General features: G+C 36.8%; 1 protein-coding gene across 1 annotated transcript in view; it reads right to left on the bottom strand.

The window, feature by feature from the left end:
- Nucleotides 1–10,791: 10,791 nt before the first annotated feature.
- The window catches only part of camk1da (calcium/calmodulin-dependent protein kinase 1Da), a 59,724-nt gene continuing 56,484 nt past the window's right edge, over nucleotides 10,792–14,031 (bottom strand). Inside the window, exons 9-11 of the mRNA XM_056245236.1 lie at nucleotides 13,729–13,816; nucleotides 13,278–13,536; nucleotides 10,792–12,168 (exon numbers count right to left, since the gene is read on the bottom strand). Coding sequence (XP_056101211.1) covers nucleotides 12,035–12,168; nucleotides 13,278–13,536; nucleotides 13,729–13,816 — 481 coding nt within the window. The 3' untranslated portion in view covers nucleotides 10,792–12,034. The remainder of the gene's footprint in view (nucleotides 12,169–13,277; nucleotides 13,537–13,728; nucleotides 13,817–14,031) is intronic.

Genomic DNA, 14,031 nt, shown 5'->3' on the forward strand with positions numbered 1-14,031 from the left:
AATTAAACCAAATAATATAGATGCTACCACATGACGCATTTAAAATAATAAAACATGTTAACTTTAAAATCTCCCATTGACAAACCCTGACAGAATGTTTACGCATTCAAAATATGACTGACAGTAACGATGTCAGTCACACAGAACGCTTTTCTTTCATTCCAAACCGCTACTTTTCCATTGTTTTTCAATGTAAACACGCGATAGACGGATGTGTTTGACTGTTGCGCTCGCGTCTTTTTCAGCTCACCGGGCATTTTAAAAACGTGGCGCTCAAGTTGAAATAAATCTCTAGATCTTGAAACTTTGGATCTAGATCTCGTTTTTAACCGCAAATATGCGTTCGGTGTGAATGGCCCCTTATGCTTCCAAATGTAAACGCTATAGTTTGTAAGGAATTTAAGATGAAAGTTTGACATTTTTTACAATATTCAGCCTTTAAGATGTAACAGACAGCAGTGTCATCATAATATTTGCATACTGGTTTGTGATTGGTCTGTCTTTCTTCAAAGTATTTTTAGTTTGTCTTTAGTTGTAATTGTAAAACTCAAATGTTAGCACAAATGCAATTAGCTCATACTTCTGTGAAGTCTGAGACAGCTGATATTGGATTGTGCAGATGGATGAATGAGTATACTTATGATTATAATATATATATATATGTAAGAAAAGCAAACGTGTTTAGAGGGGGGCGGAGCTAATTTGCCCTCTTAAAGAAATATTGTTAATTTTGATGCATTTACAATTATTCAAATAAACTTTTGAAAAAATGTTTGTCTTAATGTGAAGATCAAAATTAAATTAAAAAAATTTAATCAGACTGATATTCCAATAAAGAAAAAAAGCTAAAAGAGCAAATATAGAGGTCCTGTATGGCTACATCACTCCACATACACACACACTTCACAGAGTCACATTAGAGGTAAGTGTGAGAACACACGCACAATCAGATACTGTGATTACACTGAATTACATTACATCTGATTCTTCCTGTCTGAGGATGATAGTAATGCATCACAGGTTCAGTTATCAAGCAGACGATCCAGTGACGGCTCAGCAAATCCGCACTCACTGTCTCCTTTCATCTGCTGAGCAGATTGAGATAGAGAGTGGAGGAAGGGGAGAGAGAATGTGTTTAACATGTGTCTGAGTTCAATTCTGAGAAATCTTCTGCATTTTTACATTGTCAAAAAACATCACTTAGTATGATTTATAAGCTGTTTTCCAAATAATTTCCCCACAAGGACAAGTATTTTAGATATTGCCATCTTTGATGGGACATTTTGTCCCCATAATGTAGGATTTACCAGGACCACACACACACACACACAGGAACATTAGGAGTTTTCATCTTTACACCCACAATTCCTCTCTGCATGCATCATGTAGTAGAAAGAAATGTTAAAAACAGCCCAAATCTTAAACATTTCTCTTATTCCATATGACAGAAACCCATCTGACTCGTATCACATGTGGCAGCATTACAGTGTGCATCCTCTCTTTTGAACAGTAGTCTTTTAGACGGTAGCTTTGATTTCACCAGTTCTTGAACCTAGATAGTTGTAGGCTCTCTAAATCAACAAAAATGACTCATTGTGAACTAATATTGAACTTTGCAGGAGTCTTTCAACTGCTGCTACACAAAACATTACCACAACGGCATATCAGCATGCTGACAGTGGTGAACGTATAGATCTAAGACGGTTCAATCTCACTCCAACCCAAGCAAACACAGTCCTCAGATAAACATTAACCCCAGCTGATCCCAATACAAAACATACCAGATTGACATTTGTCCACTTTCAACACAGTCTGAGTCTGTTATCAAAGTCTTTGAGCTGCAGATGTGATCAAATAGCAGGAACTAAGAGGCCAGAGGTTGATAGCAAGAGCTGATGATGTACGCTGACTGTGAAGTTAAGAACCAGAGAAATAGACTAACTGAAGACAGTGTTAAAGGGATACTCCACTTTTTTGGGGAAAATAGGCTCATTTTACAACTCCCCCAGAGTTAAACTGTTGAGTTTTACCGTTTTTGAATCCATTCAGCCGATCTCCGGTTCTGGCGGTACCACTTTTAGCATAGCTTAGCATCATTGAAGTGGACAAGACCATTAGCATTTCTAAAAAAAAAAAATGACCAAAGAGTTTCGATATTTTTCCTATTTAAAACTTGACTCTTATGAAGTTACATTGTGCACTAAGACCGACGGAAAATGTAAAGTTGCGATTTTCTAGGCTGATATGGCTAGGAACTATGCTCTCATTCCTGCGTAGTAATCAAGAAACTTTACTGCCGTACCATGAGTGCAGCAGGCGTAATGATATGACAAACTTAGTCCCGGTCACGTTGGAAGTTACTGAGATGGGGACTATTTTCATATCATTACGCCTGCTTCACTCATGGTACGGCAGTAAAGTTTCTTGATTATTACGCAGGAATGAGAGTATAGTTCCTAGCCATATCAGCCTAGAAAATCGCAACTTTACATTTTCCGTCGGTCTTTGTGCACAATGTAACTACATAAGAGTCAAGTTTTAAATAGGAAAAATATCTAAACTCTTTGGTCATTTTTTTTTTTAGAAATGCTAATGGTCTTGTCCACTTCAATGATGCTAAGCTATGCTAAAAGTGGTACCGCCAGAAGCGGAGATCGGCTGAATGGATTCAAAAACGGTAAAACTCAACAGTTTAACTCTGGGGGAGTTGTAAAATGAGCCTATTTCCAAAAAAAGTGGAGTATCCCTTTAAGGCTTTGGTCACTTAATAATGGCTGATAGCGTCTTTAGAGCGCACTGTGTTGCAAAATGGCAACGTCAATTCATTTTAAGAAGAAAAAAAATTCCACAAACTAGATTTGTTTTGCAATCCTTAAAGAAGACAGAAATTGTGTTTTACAGTAACTTTTCTCAGCATGGGAAGTGGAGAACGCCATGCGTGTGCAACATATCAGTAGGCCTAACTGTTTTTGAGCCAAATTGTAAATGCAAAAAAATAAATGTATAGTGCTGTCAGATTTTATTTCTGATTTGATACATGCTTGGCCAATGGTGTTGGACATTTCAGATAGATAGCAGGTAGCAGCTGTACTACATAATAACCAACGTTGGGGGTGTTGCCAAGATGGCCACCGGGTGATTTCGTTTACACACTCTAGTCATGCTTTCAATTGAAAATGAATTCCTTCATAGACTGGCATCTGAAAAAATGACTGACAATTTGCTCAAAAGACTGTTGGACATCTCTTCATTTCAAGTGAACTTCATTGGTGAGTGAAGATGACTTCATAATATGTGTGTTGAGGTGTTTTTGATCTGACTGATCACAGTTTGCATAATATTCAGTCATTTTCGGTTCATTAGTTTTGTTATACTTTTCATGTGAGCTGTTTGAGATCAATTGCACTGCAGGCTAGTTGATTTGGACAGTTTTGCATGACTAGATAGGTGTGTGTGTTGGTGGGGTAAATAACTGATTGTGCTGAACCTCAAACAAAGAGCCAGAGATGCCATAAGATGCCTCAGGTTTTTATTTAGAATGACCTGCTGGATCTGTGATGTGTGTGTGTGTGTGTGTGTGTGTGTGTGTGTGTGTGTGTGTGAGTGCACTTAAAATACTTATTTCTCTGTTTTCTGTGCCACTATTCTGGGAAAGTTACCCCATTTGTACCCCCAGCATCTGCTGGAATGCCCTTGTTTCAAAAAGATGAACATTTCTGTGGCTTTCCAAACTATAGCATTAGCATGACTCATAATTTCCCACCGTTAAGTTTGTTTGGTCACATGTTGCTGAGCACACAGACATGGGCTCTCGGGGCGATGCAGTTAAAAGTAATTTATTCTAAGAAGATAATGGCAGGGAAACTCTGCTGGCCCCTGCAGTGGCGTGAGGGGAAAAACAATGAGTGCTTTCCTCCGGGGAAATCTCAGCATCTATTTTAAGATGTTTGGGATGTTGGTCTGTAAAATGAAAGTTGGCTTCTGCACTGTCTGCAGAAGTAGTCTACAGTTTGGAGAAGACAGTTGATCAGTTGCCACATCAACAGAGACAGTTGATTGATTGATTGGACTTGGATTGGAATTTATAAATGCATAAAAGAAAATTAAGGAAAAACCCCAACTCAGTATCTTGTCCATCATATGAGATAGATAGAAATGCAAAAACGAACAGCCCATAAATAGTAACGGGGTCAGGGGTCAGAATTTAACTGGTTAGCCCCTGCTGGTAGATGTCGTAACTACACGTTAGTTGTTGTTTTTTAAACATATTTTCAGATTATTATTTTTTTACTAAAGGTTATATATATATATATATATCGCTTATATATATATATATATATATATATATATATATATATATATATATCGCCTAATTATTAACCCTCAGACGGTCTTCGTTTCGGAGTCACATCCTGGGCCTTCCCGGTCAGAAGTGACCGGACACCTAAAAATGAAACTTCCTCCATCCCAGTAAAACCAATGCAATTTATTTTTGTTCTATAATATTTATTCTTTTTAATTTAGTATTTTGAGACAATTTGATTGAACTTATTAATATTTATGCAATATTTATGGTAAAAAAATTTTGCCATTGAAAATAATGAATTTTTTATTTTATTTTTATTTTTCATTTATTTTTCTTCTATGCAGTATTTTCGGTTAAAATAGAGACTAGGCTTTCAGAAAAAAAATAAAAAATAAAAAAAAAAATCAATTTATTAAACATAAAATTAAATAAATCATGTTATTGCATGGGTTTACCACTAGATGCCTGTATAGCTCTAAATGGAGATGCTTGTGAATTCTAGTTGTTTTTGGACCAAATTACTTACTTTTAAGATGTGGATTGAATGTATTTTTTTTAGAAATTCTCAAATAATACTTTTTGCCAAGGTTTATAACATTTTAATCATTATTATTTTAATAATTGTAATAATTATTATATTAATTATATATATATATATATATATATATATATATATATATATATATATATATTAATTATGATTATTAATTATGTTATGTTTTTCACTCTTGATGTTTTAGAGTTTCACCCCTTCATTGCTGAGCACTTTTTTCCTCATCGTGGCCGATTTGTAGATCATTTTTGTGTTTTTGTCAATTTCCCATTTATTTCCTATGGGGATCATTTTTGACCGAAGACCAAAATCGTCACTATTTTTTTTACGACCACTTAGCATGCTCGGATCATGAACTCACTTTTTTTGTGTGTTCACATATCTAATGCCAGAAAAGTCACCAAGTTTCGTAACATTCCGATGAAGCTGTGATTTTTAAAAATTCAAACAGATTTTTTGTAATCTGAATTTATTGGTGTGTATGTGTATATAAGTGTGTTTGTATGTGTGTGTGTGTGTGTGTGTGTGTGTGGGTGGGTGTGAATTTTTTGCACTCTTGATGTAATAGAGCAGCCTTTCTCAAAGTGGGTGCCGCGGCACACTGGGGTGCCCCCTGACTTTGTCAGGGGTGCCGCCAAAAAATTACGTAGGCTAAAATATATATATATATTTGAATTTACATAAATACATTCTTCTTCTTTTTAAACATATGAACGTATTAATAAAATTGTAAATTCATTTTAGATAAATATATATATATAAAATTAACCATAAAAATCCGTCTCACAAGACCGAAGCAAGACACACACACAACTTGACGCAACCCATAGCACCGCGTCAACAACACCGACCGCGCGAACGCGCGTCACACAGCAACTGCAGGCTCTGACAAACACACATACAAACTATACTATACTTCTGCATAACGTGTCTCTTTTTACAACAAAAATGTGAATTCTGCCGGTATTCAGACAGTCCCATGCATACAGATACAGATCCGGCCTACAATCGCCTACGTAGGCGAAATTTGTTTGACATTTCTAATCGTAAACACAGCCATGTCGAAGCCTGCAGTAATGTTTTTCATTGATGTTATGGCAGTCCACTCTGCTTATTGTTTTTCGAGAATCTTGCACTCCTGTTTGTCATTGTGCACGAAACTTCATGCCAATAAATCATCAGAAATGTTGCTGACTTGTGCGCGTCTCAAGCGCACTCTTTACGCTCGTCCTAATGCCTGTTAGTTGTCCGTGGATTTGCCTATATTTGGCGCTGAAAATGGAAACGTCTTTAGACATGGAAAATCGATTTTACAATCGATTCAATGAACGTTTATGTCTCAAAAATCGATCAGGATTTTTTCACAAAAGTGATAGCCCTGTAAAGTTGTTATTATTATTATTGTTATTGTTATTGTTATTTACAGTTCGTATTATGCTCTGTTCATTACTGTTCTGTCTAAATAAACAGGACATTTGCATTTACATTTGGGTTATGCAGTGTTTTTAATTTATATTTTACTCTGGGGTGCCTTTAGATTTTATGCACTTTTGAAAGGTGCCCCGACTGAAAAAAGTTTGAGAAAGGCTGTAATAGAGTATCACCCCGTTACTGCGGTGTACTTTTTTTTTTAGAATCGTGGCCGATTTGTAGATTGTGTTTTTGTAAATTTCCCATTCATTTCCTATGGGTCGGTCATTTTTGACCGAAGACCACAAGTGTGACTTTTTTTTTACGACCACTTAGCATGCTCGGATCATGACCTCAATTTTTTTTTGTATTCACATACCTAATGCCATAAAAGTCACCAAGTTTCATAACATTCCGATGAAGCTGTGATTTTTAGAAATTCAAAACAGAAAATTTTCCGGTCATAAATGACCGAAGACCGTCTGAGGGTTAAGATAAGCAACCGCGACAATTATTTAAAATCTAGTCGCCATTGCCAACAGTCAGTAAACAATCGTCAGAAAACTCGTGAGGTGGCGATAGCGCGTCCCCGTGCGTCTGCAAAGAACATGAACATGTCAGATTCTGAAACTAATGACTCTTATGAACCGGTTCTTTCAAATCCAAAATTATTCATTAGTCAAAATGATTCACACATTTATGTTTGAATCAAATTAGCTTAGTCAGTGAACTGTTACTGAATATATAGGCAGTAAGACAGTGAAGTTTAAGTTTGTTTATTTTATCTGTCTGTTTTATCCAGTTCTTTTTATTTAATATCTATCTATCTAGCTATCTATCTATCTATCTGAATATCGAGTCTTGGCAAGCTTAATTTTCAATGTGGCCTCCTCGACACAGCTAATGTCTAACATGTTGGCCAGACACATGCACAGATGCCTGGGGTCGTAAGCGGTCATGCATGGCTGGATGATATTCACATGGTCTCTTGCCAGTCTGTTTTGAGTCAGTAGCAGGAGGCAGCGCCTGAAGATGTGCTGGTGGTGGGAGACCGGCCACGTCCAGCCTGACTGACCGCTAATGAAAGCGATCCAAACCAATAATGACAAAAAACACAGTGTTCAAAAGCTGAATGTAAACATGTGGGTCACAGAGATCCTTGAATCTTATTGAGCCATAAAAGACATATCATGATCATTCAGGATTTATTTAAGGAAAAAGGAAAGAAAGAAAAAAAAGGAAAAAAACAATCATTCATTCCCCATTGCTTTACAGCATGGAATATAAACTCTGATATGTGCAGATGATTGTCAAAGGCATTGGATATACAAGCCCCATATCAACAGAAGATCACGTCACAGTAAAGTTAGTATTCGTATGCCACTCCCAAAATATGATCATCATTGTCACATGCATATGAGTATATAATTCACATTTCACTGGGCAACTTTTATTTCGGACAGGTTGTGTCAGAGATGCAGAGATCACAAGGCCTGCATTGCCAGAGTTGCAATTTTTTAAATATATATTCATATAGATACAGACATATTTCTTCATACATATAGTTACATGGTGAGGACTTTTGAAAATACGCAAACAATCGGTTGAATCGGAAAGCGCATTGAACATGCTTGCAATTGTTTATAAAATCATTCGATGCAGTTGCAATGTATTTTCTTTCTTAGTTTGCAAATAAGTCGACATTCAAGGGACAAGTTTAAAACTGCACAGTCACTGGGTAGCACAGACACTTGTCAGTCACAGCTTTTTCATCGTAAGAGGCAAAAGTGACGCCTGAGTTGGTAAAAAAAAAAACAAGAAAGAAGAAAAAAGAATGTCGGGAAAAGATTGCATCACAACCGATCATCGTTAAATATTTACCATGTTGCTCGTGTGAAGTGCACAGACTGAAGTTTGTACAATAGAAACGTGATTTTATCGGAACAACATACAGCAAGAGACACGAGTTTGTGAATATACATCTGTGTATTACAGTCAGTGTGTGGCCGACAACTGCAGAGAAAGGCAGTGTTTAGAGAACGAGATGAGAGACACACACTAACATCTTCTCAGGGACAACATGATAGACACGTCACAATCACAGTCTATTTACAAAGCCTTCGGACACACAGAGTGATTTGCTCTGGACACAGACAGACGACAGTGATAATCGAATTTAACTGAAACATCGTGAATACAGATCGTTTTTGACTTCCTCTCTGTCCTTCATTGCACTCACTGACTGATCAGGATGTGTGTGTGTGCGAGCCATGGCACATGTGTGTGCATGTATTTACTGAATTTAATGTTAAAATGAATTCATATACCTAATTGTTATACTATATTTAAATACATTTATGTTTGGCTTGGAGTAGTGGCAGTAACTGTATATATTTATCTTCATTCAAAACATCCCAACGTTTTGGTTTATACTTTTTCTGCATATCCTATTGAGGGTTTACAAAATTCAAAACCAGCATATCGGACACATTTCCGGCATTTTACACCCATAAATACACACAGAAGAAGGTGACACTCACAAACACTGAGTACATGAACACTTAGGCCAAAAACATTAAGCCCTTTTACCACAGAAAATCATTTCTAATTGTCCCTCATTTTATAGAACAAGCAAAATTGACAGTTACAGTAATGTAGCTAGCTACACACAATAAAAGTCTAAGCGCAAGAAATTGCACCAAAATAAATGTTTTTAGAGAACAGCAATATCATTTTTAAGACTAGTCAAACAAAATTGCTTACTAACCTTGTTTGAACAAAGTTACATCCAATTTCAACCCCTAAATCATACAAAATGCACACGGATACCAAAAAGGTACTGTTTACATGACACAACTCACAGTAAATAGGCTATGTAAGCAACACCAAACTAGAAGTCCAGAACAGTCGTCCCACAGCTAAAATCTCAAATAACACAGAAAAATTAATAGAAATGCTTGAACAAAAATATGAGCTTCACATTTTGGCTTTTAATCCATCTTTGATGCCTTTCCATAGACTTTTACTATTAGAAACTAAGGGACACAATGAAATTATTTCCTGTGGTAATCGACATTATGCCACAGATACGATCAAAAGAGCTTAACATTCATTTAAACAACCGTTACTTATCGAACACCTCATTCTTACACCGTAAACGGCTGAATGTTTTAACAGAAATGTGCAGTATGGTTCACCTCAAAGAAAATAGCTTTTGTGACATACAAAACCATACAGTAACTTTGCCCCAGTTATTTTGTGGAAAGCTTCTCTGTTGTGAGATTACAAGCTCCTCTCGGGTGTGAAAATGAAGACAAAATGGTGCATGCATGACCTGACTGAAAAATAAACCCATTAGCTCAAAGCCCTCATGGTGAGGCGCCGCCCACACTGAAACAAACATTCAGGACCAAACTAATGTCAAATCCATGAAGATATTCAATGGCACTTTGGAAAATGTCACACACTCCTAAATATTGGTTCTCTCCTGTGATATTAGCAAACCATAAAGGGCAAAGAAGACATCAGTCACTTTAAAAACCCGACAGGACATAATAGCAGAGGACAGAAGACCCGTCACCCATCAATAAGGAAGTGTAAAAACCTTAACTTAGCCCTTAAACCAATACTAGAAATTCAGCCATTTTGAATCGCACTTGAAAGTCCTTGTTGGCTTCCATTCCATTAAAGTAATGCTGCGTTAATACTGTCTCAGAATTACCGATCCAAAAATGATAAAAAACATTAACCTGTCATTACGCCAAATGGATATATGCTTGACTTTGTTGATGATCAAGGCAAAATACTTCACAGCAACCTTAATTCACCTCTTGCGAATTCAGGAAGAGCAAAGAAAGCACACCATGATACACTGTCTATGATAAAATGACAAATTAACTAGAAATATTCGCAGTATCTAAACAAAACTGCCTTTAAAAGGGTTTCCAATCATTTGTTGGACAAAAAAAAACTTGTTTCCAATGTGTAATAGAGTGCAACAGTGCATGCACTCTTTTTAATTTTTTTCATAGGGATTTTAAAAAAGTCTTAATTTAATAGTTATAAGCCATGAGCCAAACCAACCAGTTACAAGGTCAATCACAACATTACAAACGTAAAAAAATAAGCAAAAAAAGAGTATTGAGAAAAAAAAAGTACAAGGCTGTCTCAAAGAAAGAACTACAAATCCCGTGAAGCATTGTAAATGACGATCAAAGTAAAAACAACAGATAAATATAAAATGATTGATATAAAGATGTTGATTGTGTATATAGAAACAACATATTTTACGTTTATTACAAAATATGCACTCAATTATTGTCTGGGTATGTCATAGTTTTTTTAGGATCATGGGTAATGTAGTTTTTCGCCAGGAATTTTAAACACGATTATTTAAAAATGAAGTAGAAATATAATAAAGACTGAAGGCTTCAACAAAAGCATATAGGATTAACAACCTTGTAGCTCACATTAGGTCTTTAAAGGCTTTAGTTACCAAGTTACCATTAAAAATATATTCCCCTATGGAAAAAATCAATGACATTTCTACTTCCGGTACCCGGCTGTTGCACTCTATTAGGAATTTGATAATGTTTTTAATTGTGGTAGGCTAATTCTGATACAGCATAAATGTAGCATAACATGTCAGTTTTACAGCATGGTCAAATTGTCATACAATCGTATGCCCGAGTTAAACAGCTGTCTATCATCCTAAACTACATTTTTGACATTATTCTGGCTGGATGAGACAAGCTCAAACCATGGAGGCGTTTAGTATAGATCCCATCACTATGATGCCCAGTGCAGCTGCGGAATTCCCTGAGAACTCGTACACTGGGCGGAGAAAGACGCTGCCATGGCTTTTCGGGAGATTTGTGTGTTTGTGTTGAGTAACAGTTATACTATATTCAGTACCTAACACTTACTGTCCGTGTGTATTCAAAGCAGATAGAAACATGAACAAGCTGCTTTTTCTCTGCGTAAAAAAAAAAAAGTCCAGTTAAGTAAGATAACTATCAAACATCTTGCATGTTTTATCAGATATCTTGAACTTCGTGATGCTAAAACCCAACTGTGAGGTCTCAAATCGATAATCTCCAAGCTTTGCGTTTGTAAAAACACTGTAAAGCGCCAGTAAATGTTCTCTCTTATGTGCAAACAGAAGTCTTGACTCAGAAACAGTCTTAACGTGATATTAAAAGCACTCCTGCAGGTCAGCATGACACATCAGTGAAAAACCCACGAAAGATCAGAATGGTAGCTAAGAAGGAATACAAGAAATCGTGAGTAGATAGAGAAAGTAAAAAGGGAAAAGAGGGAAGAGCTAGACATGTTACGATATAGTAAGAAGAATCGTTTGACATTGGCGCCGTCCTCTTATAAGGGCCGACACGATCATGCACACACTTTCGCACCTGAACCTCTGGGCTCTTTTTGACTCGTTCGTTCGTTTTTCCCCCCAAAGGAAACATGGCTGGCGAGGTTCGTAGCACATTCATAGCAAAGACATCACAGTTCTGTCCAGCCGCACGAATTCACTTCTCAAAATGGAAGCCATCTGCTGGAAATCTCTGTCTCCTGCCGCTGCATGCATTGCACCCTCTAGTGGCCTGGAGGTTAAATGGCAGGAGTGCATTAGGCGCGCGCAGTGATGCTATGGCGATGGTTCAGTCCTCTGCCTTACAGGACGGCAGGGCGGGGAGCGGGCTGAGGGGCAGGACTCACAGGGCAGTGGCCTCCCAGCTCTCTCCCCGCAGAACCTGGCGTCACTTGGTCCCAGTTAGCACTGTGGTCACCGACGCAACGGAGGGAGGGAGGGGCCTGCAGGGCTCCGCCCCCGAGGAAGAGGAGGAGGAAGCAGCTGATGCCAGAGAACAGGAAGTGTGGGGAGGGGCCGTACCTACAAATGCAAATTCACTGTTTAGAAGTGCATGCATGGAAACTAGGGCTAGGCAATTATAGCTAAAAATATATCTAGTTGAATATTTTTCTAGATGCTATTCTATATCTTAATTCTTATGTATGTCTGAAATGCCTTAAACGTGTTGTTTTTTGTGTGTGTGTATTCATATACAGTATACATATATATATATATATATATATATATATATATATATATATATATATATATACACACACACACATATATATTTACAATCTTTTGTTACATGCAATCAATCACGATTAATCGATTGCACTAGTAAATAATTTTTTTTTTAAATCCCACAAAATGGAAAAGTAATTAAAATAATTGTATTTATAATCTATAGAAATAAACAATAATGTTCTGCATATTTTGTGCAATATTTTTCCTTTTTATTAAAACATACCATGCTATTCATCCCTGAACATTTTTGAGTGGTAACGTGAACAGGGTTTTTATTGTTAACTATTAAAATAATGTTTTGTTAATTAAAATAAAGCTGAAATATATTCAATTTTAAATATTAGATGAAAAATTTGAACTAACTAGAATTGTTGCTTTGGCAGCTAAAGTTTAAGTTAAAAAAAAAGAAGTGATGACCAGGAGACTCGGTTGCATCTTCAGGAGGATTCTTTGGTGAGAACACAAGCTGTCTGTAGCTGCAATCATCAAGTCTAACTAAAGCAGTGAACATTGTAGTTTATATAGATTTTAGACTAAATTAAATCTTCTCTACCTTAGTTTTTCATGTTATGTTATGTAAAGAACATAAGATGAGCAGATCTTAAACAGATTCTTAAATGTGTAATCCCACAGCCTCTAACATAAAAGTTTGTGTGTGTGTATATATATATATGTGTGTATGTGTGTGTATGCATGCATGTACTGTGTATACATATATTACATATATATATACACACACATATTATATATTTACAAACTTTTATGTTAGGTGTGATTAATCGATTTGACAGCATTCACTATGTATATGTAAAAAAAAATATATATACAGTATATATATATATATATATATATATATATATATATATATATATGTGTGTAAAAAAAAATATATATATACTTACAGTCTTTACGTGGTATAGAGGTGTTTCCTGTGGCCATATCGTTAATAAGAACGGCATTTGGGTTGGCAGCAGGTTTGTGGTTTTGGGTAAGTGCCGGAGTGGAGTTTGGTGTCGTGTTGGGCGGTAGAGTTGGAGTCTGGCTCGCGTTCAGTGTGCGGTTCTGGTTGGCGGAGCTCGATTGGTCCATGCTGCTCCCCATACTACTGCCCAACTGCAGTCTCCTCATGTGGCGAACCACAGCCGTGGCGTTGAAGGCTTGCTGTTATGTGGAGAGACGAGAAGTCATGGACAATGAGAAGTGACTCTTGGGCACAAACTGTACAGCACTCCAACCAAATACTTCTAGCTACACAAACTGAAATTTGTGTTTCAATATGTGTTCACAGACTATACTTGCATAAAGTGAACATAAAGTGTTTCTGGTCTTATTTACAAGGTCACTTGTACTCACTCTCCATTTGCTTTTTGCAAAGTTTTTGCGCATTTGTCGACTGACGGACTCATGGATGTTCTTGCAGAGCGCGGTGTCTCCTGCGATCCTGAAAAGCAAATTGACAAAGTCAACACTTTGCAACTTTCTTCACCAACAATAAAGTCCTCTGGTCTCACCTCTCCTCTCGAGAAGCACTTTGATTTACTACAAAGTGTGTAAATTCCCTATGGTTTTCAATCCTTCCATTTTCAAAATCCTGTGTTTGGTAAAGGCTTGTTAACGGTGCCTGTAGAGGATGTGCTAATTGCCGATTAGCGCTTC

This window comes from Rhinichthys klamathensis, unplaced genomic scaffold, assembly GCF_029890125.1.
Source record: "Rhinichthys klamathensis goyatoka isolate OS25496 unplaced genomic scaffold, OSU_Roscu_1.1 h1tg000029l_1, whole genome shotgun sequence".
In the NCBI taxonomy this organism is placed as follows: Eukaryota; Metazoa; Chordata; class Actinopteri; order Cypriniformes; family Leuciscidae; genus Rhinichthys; species Rhinichthys klamathensis.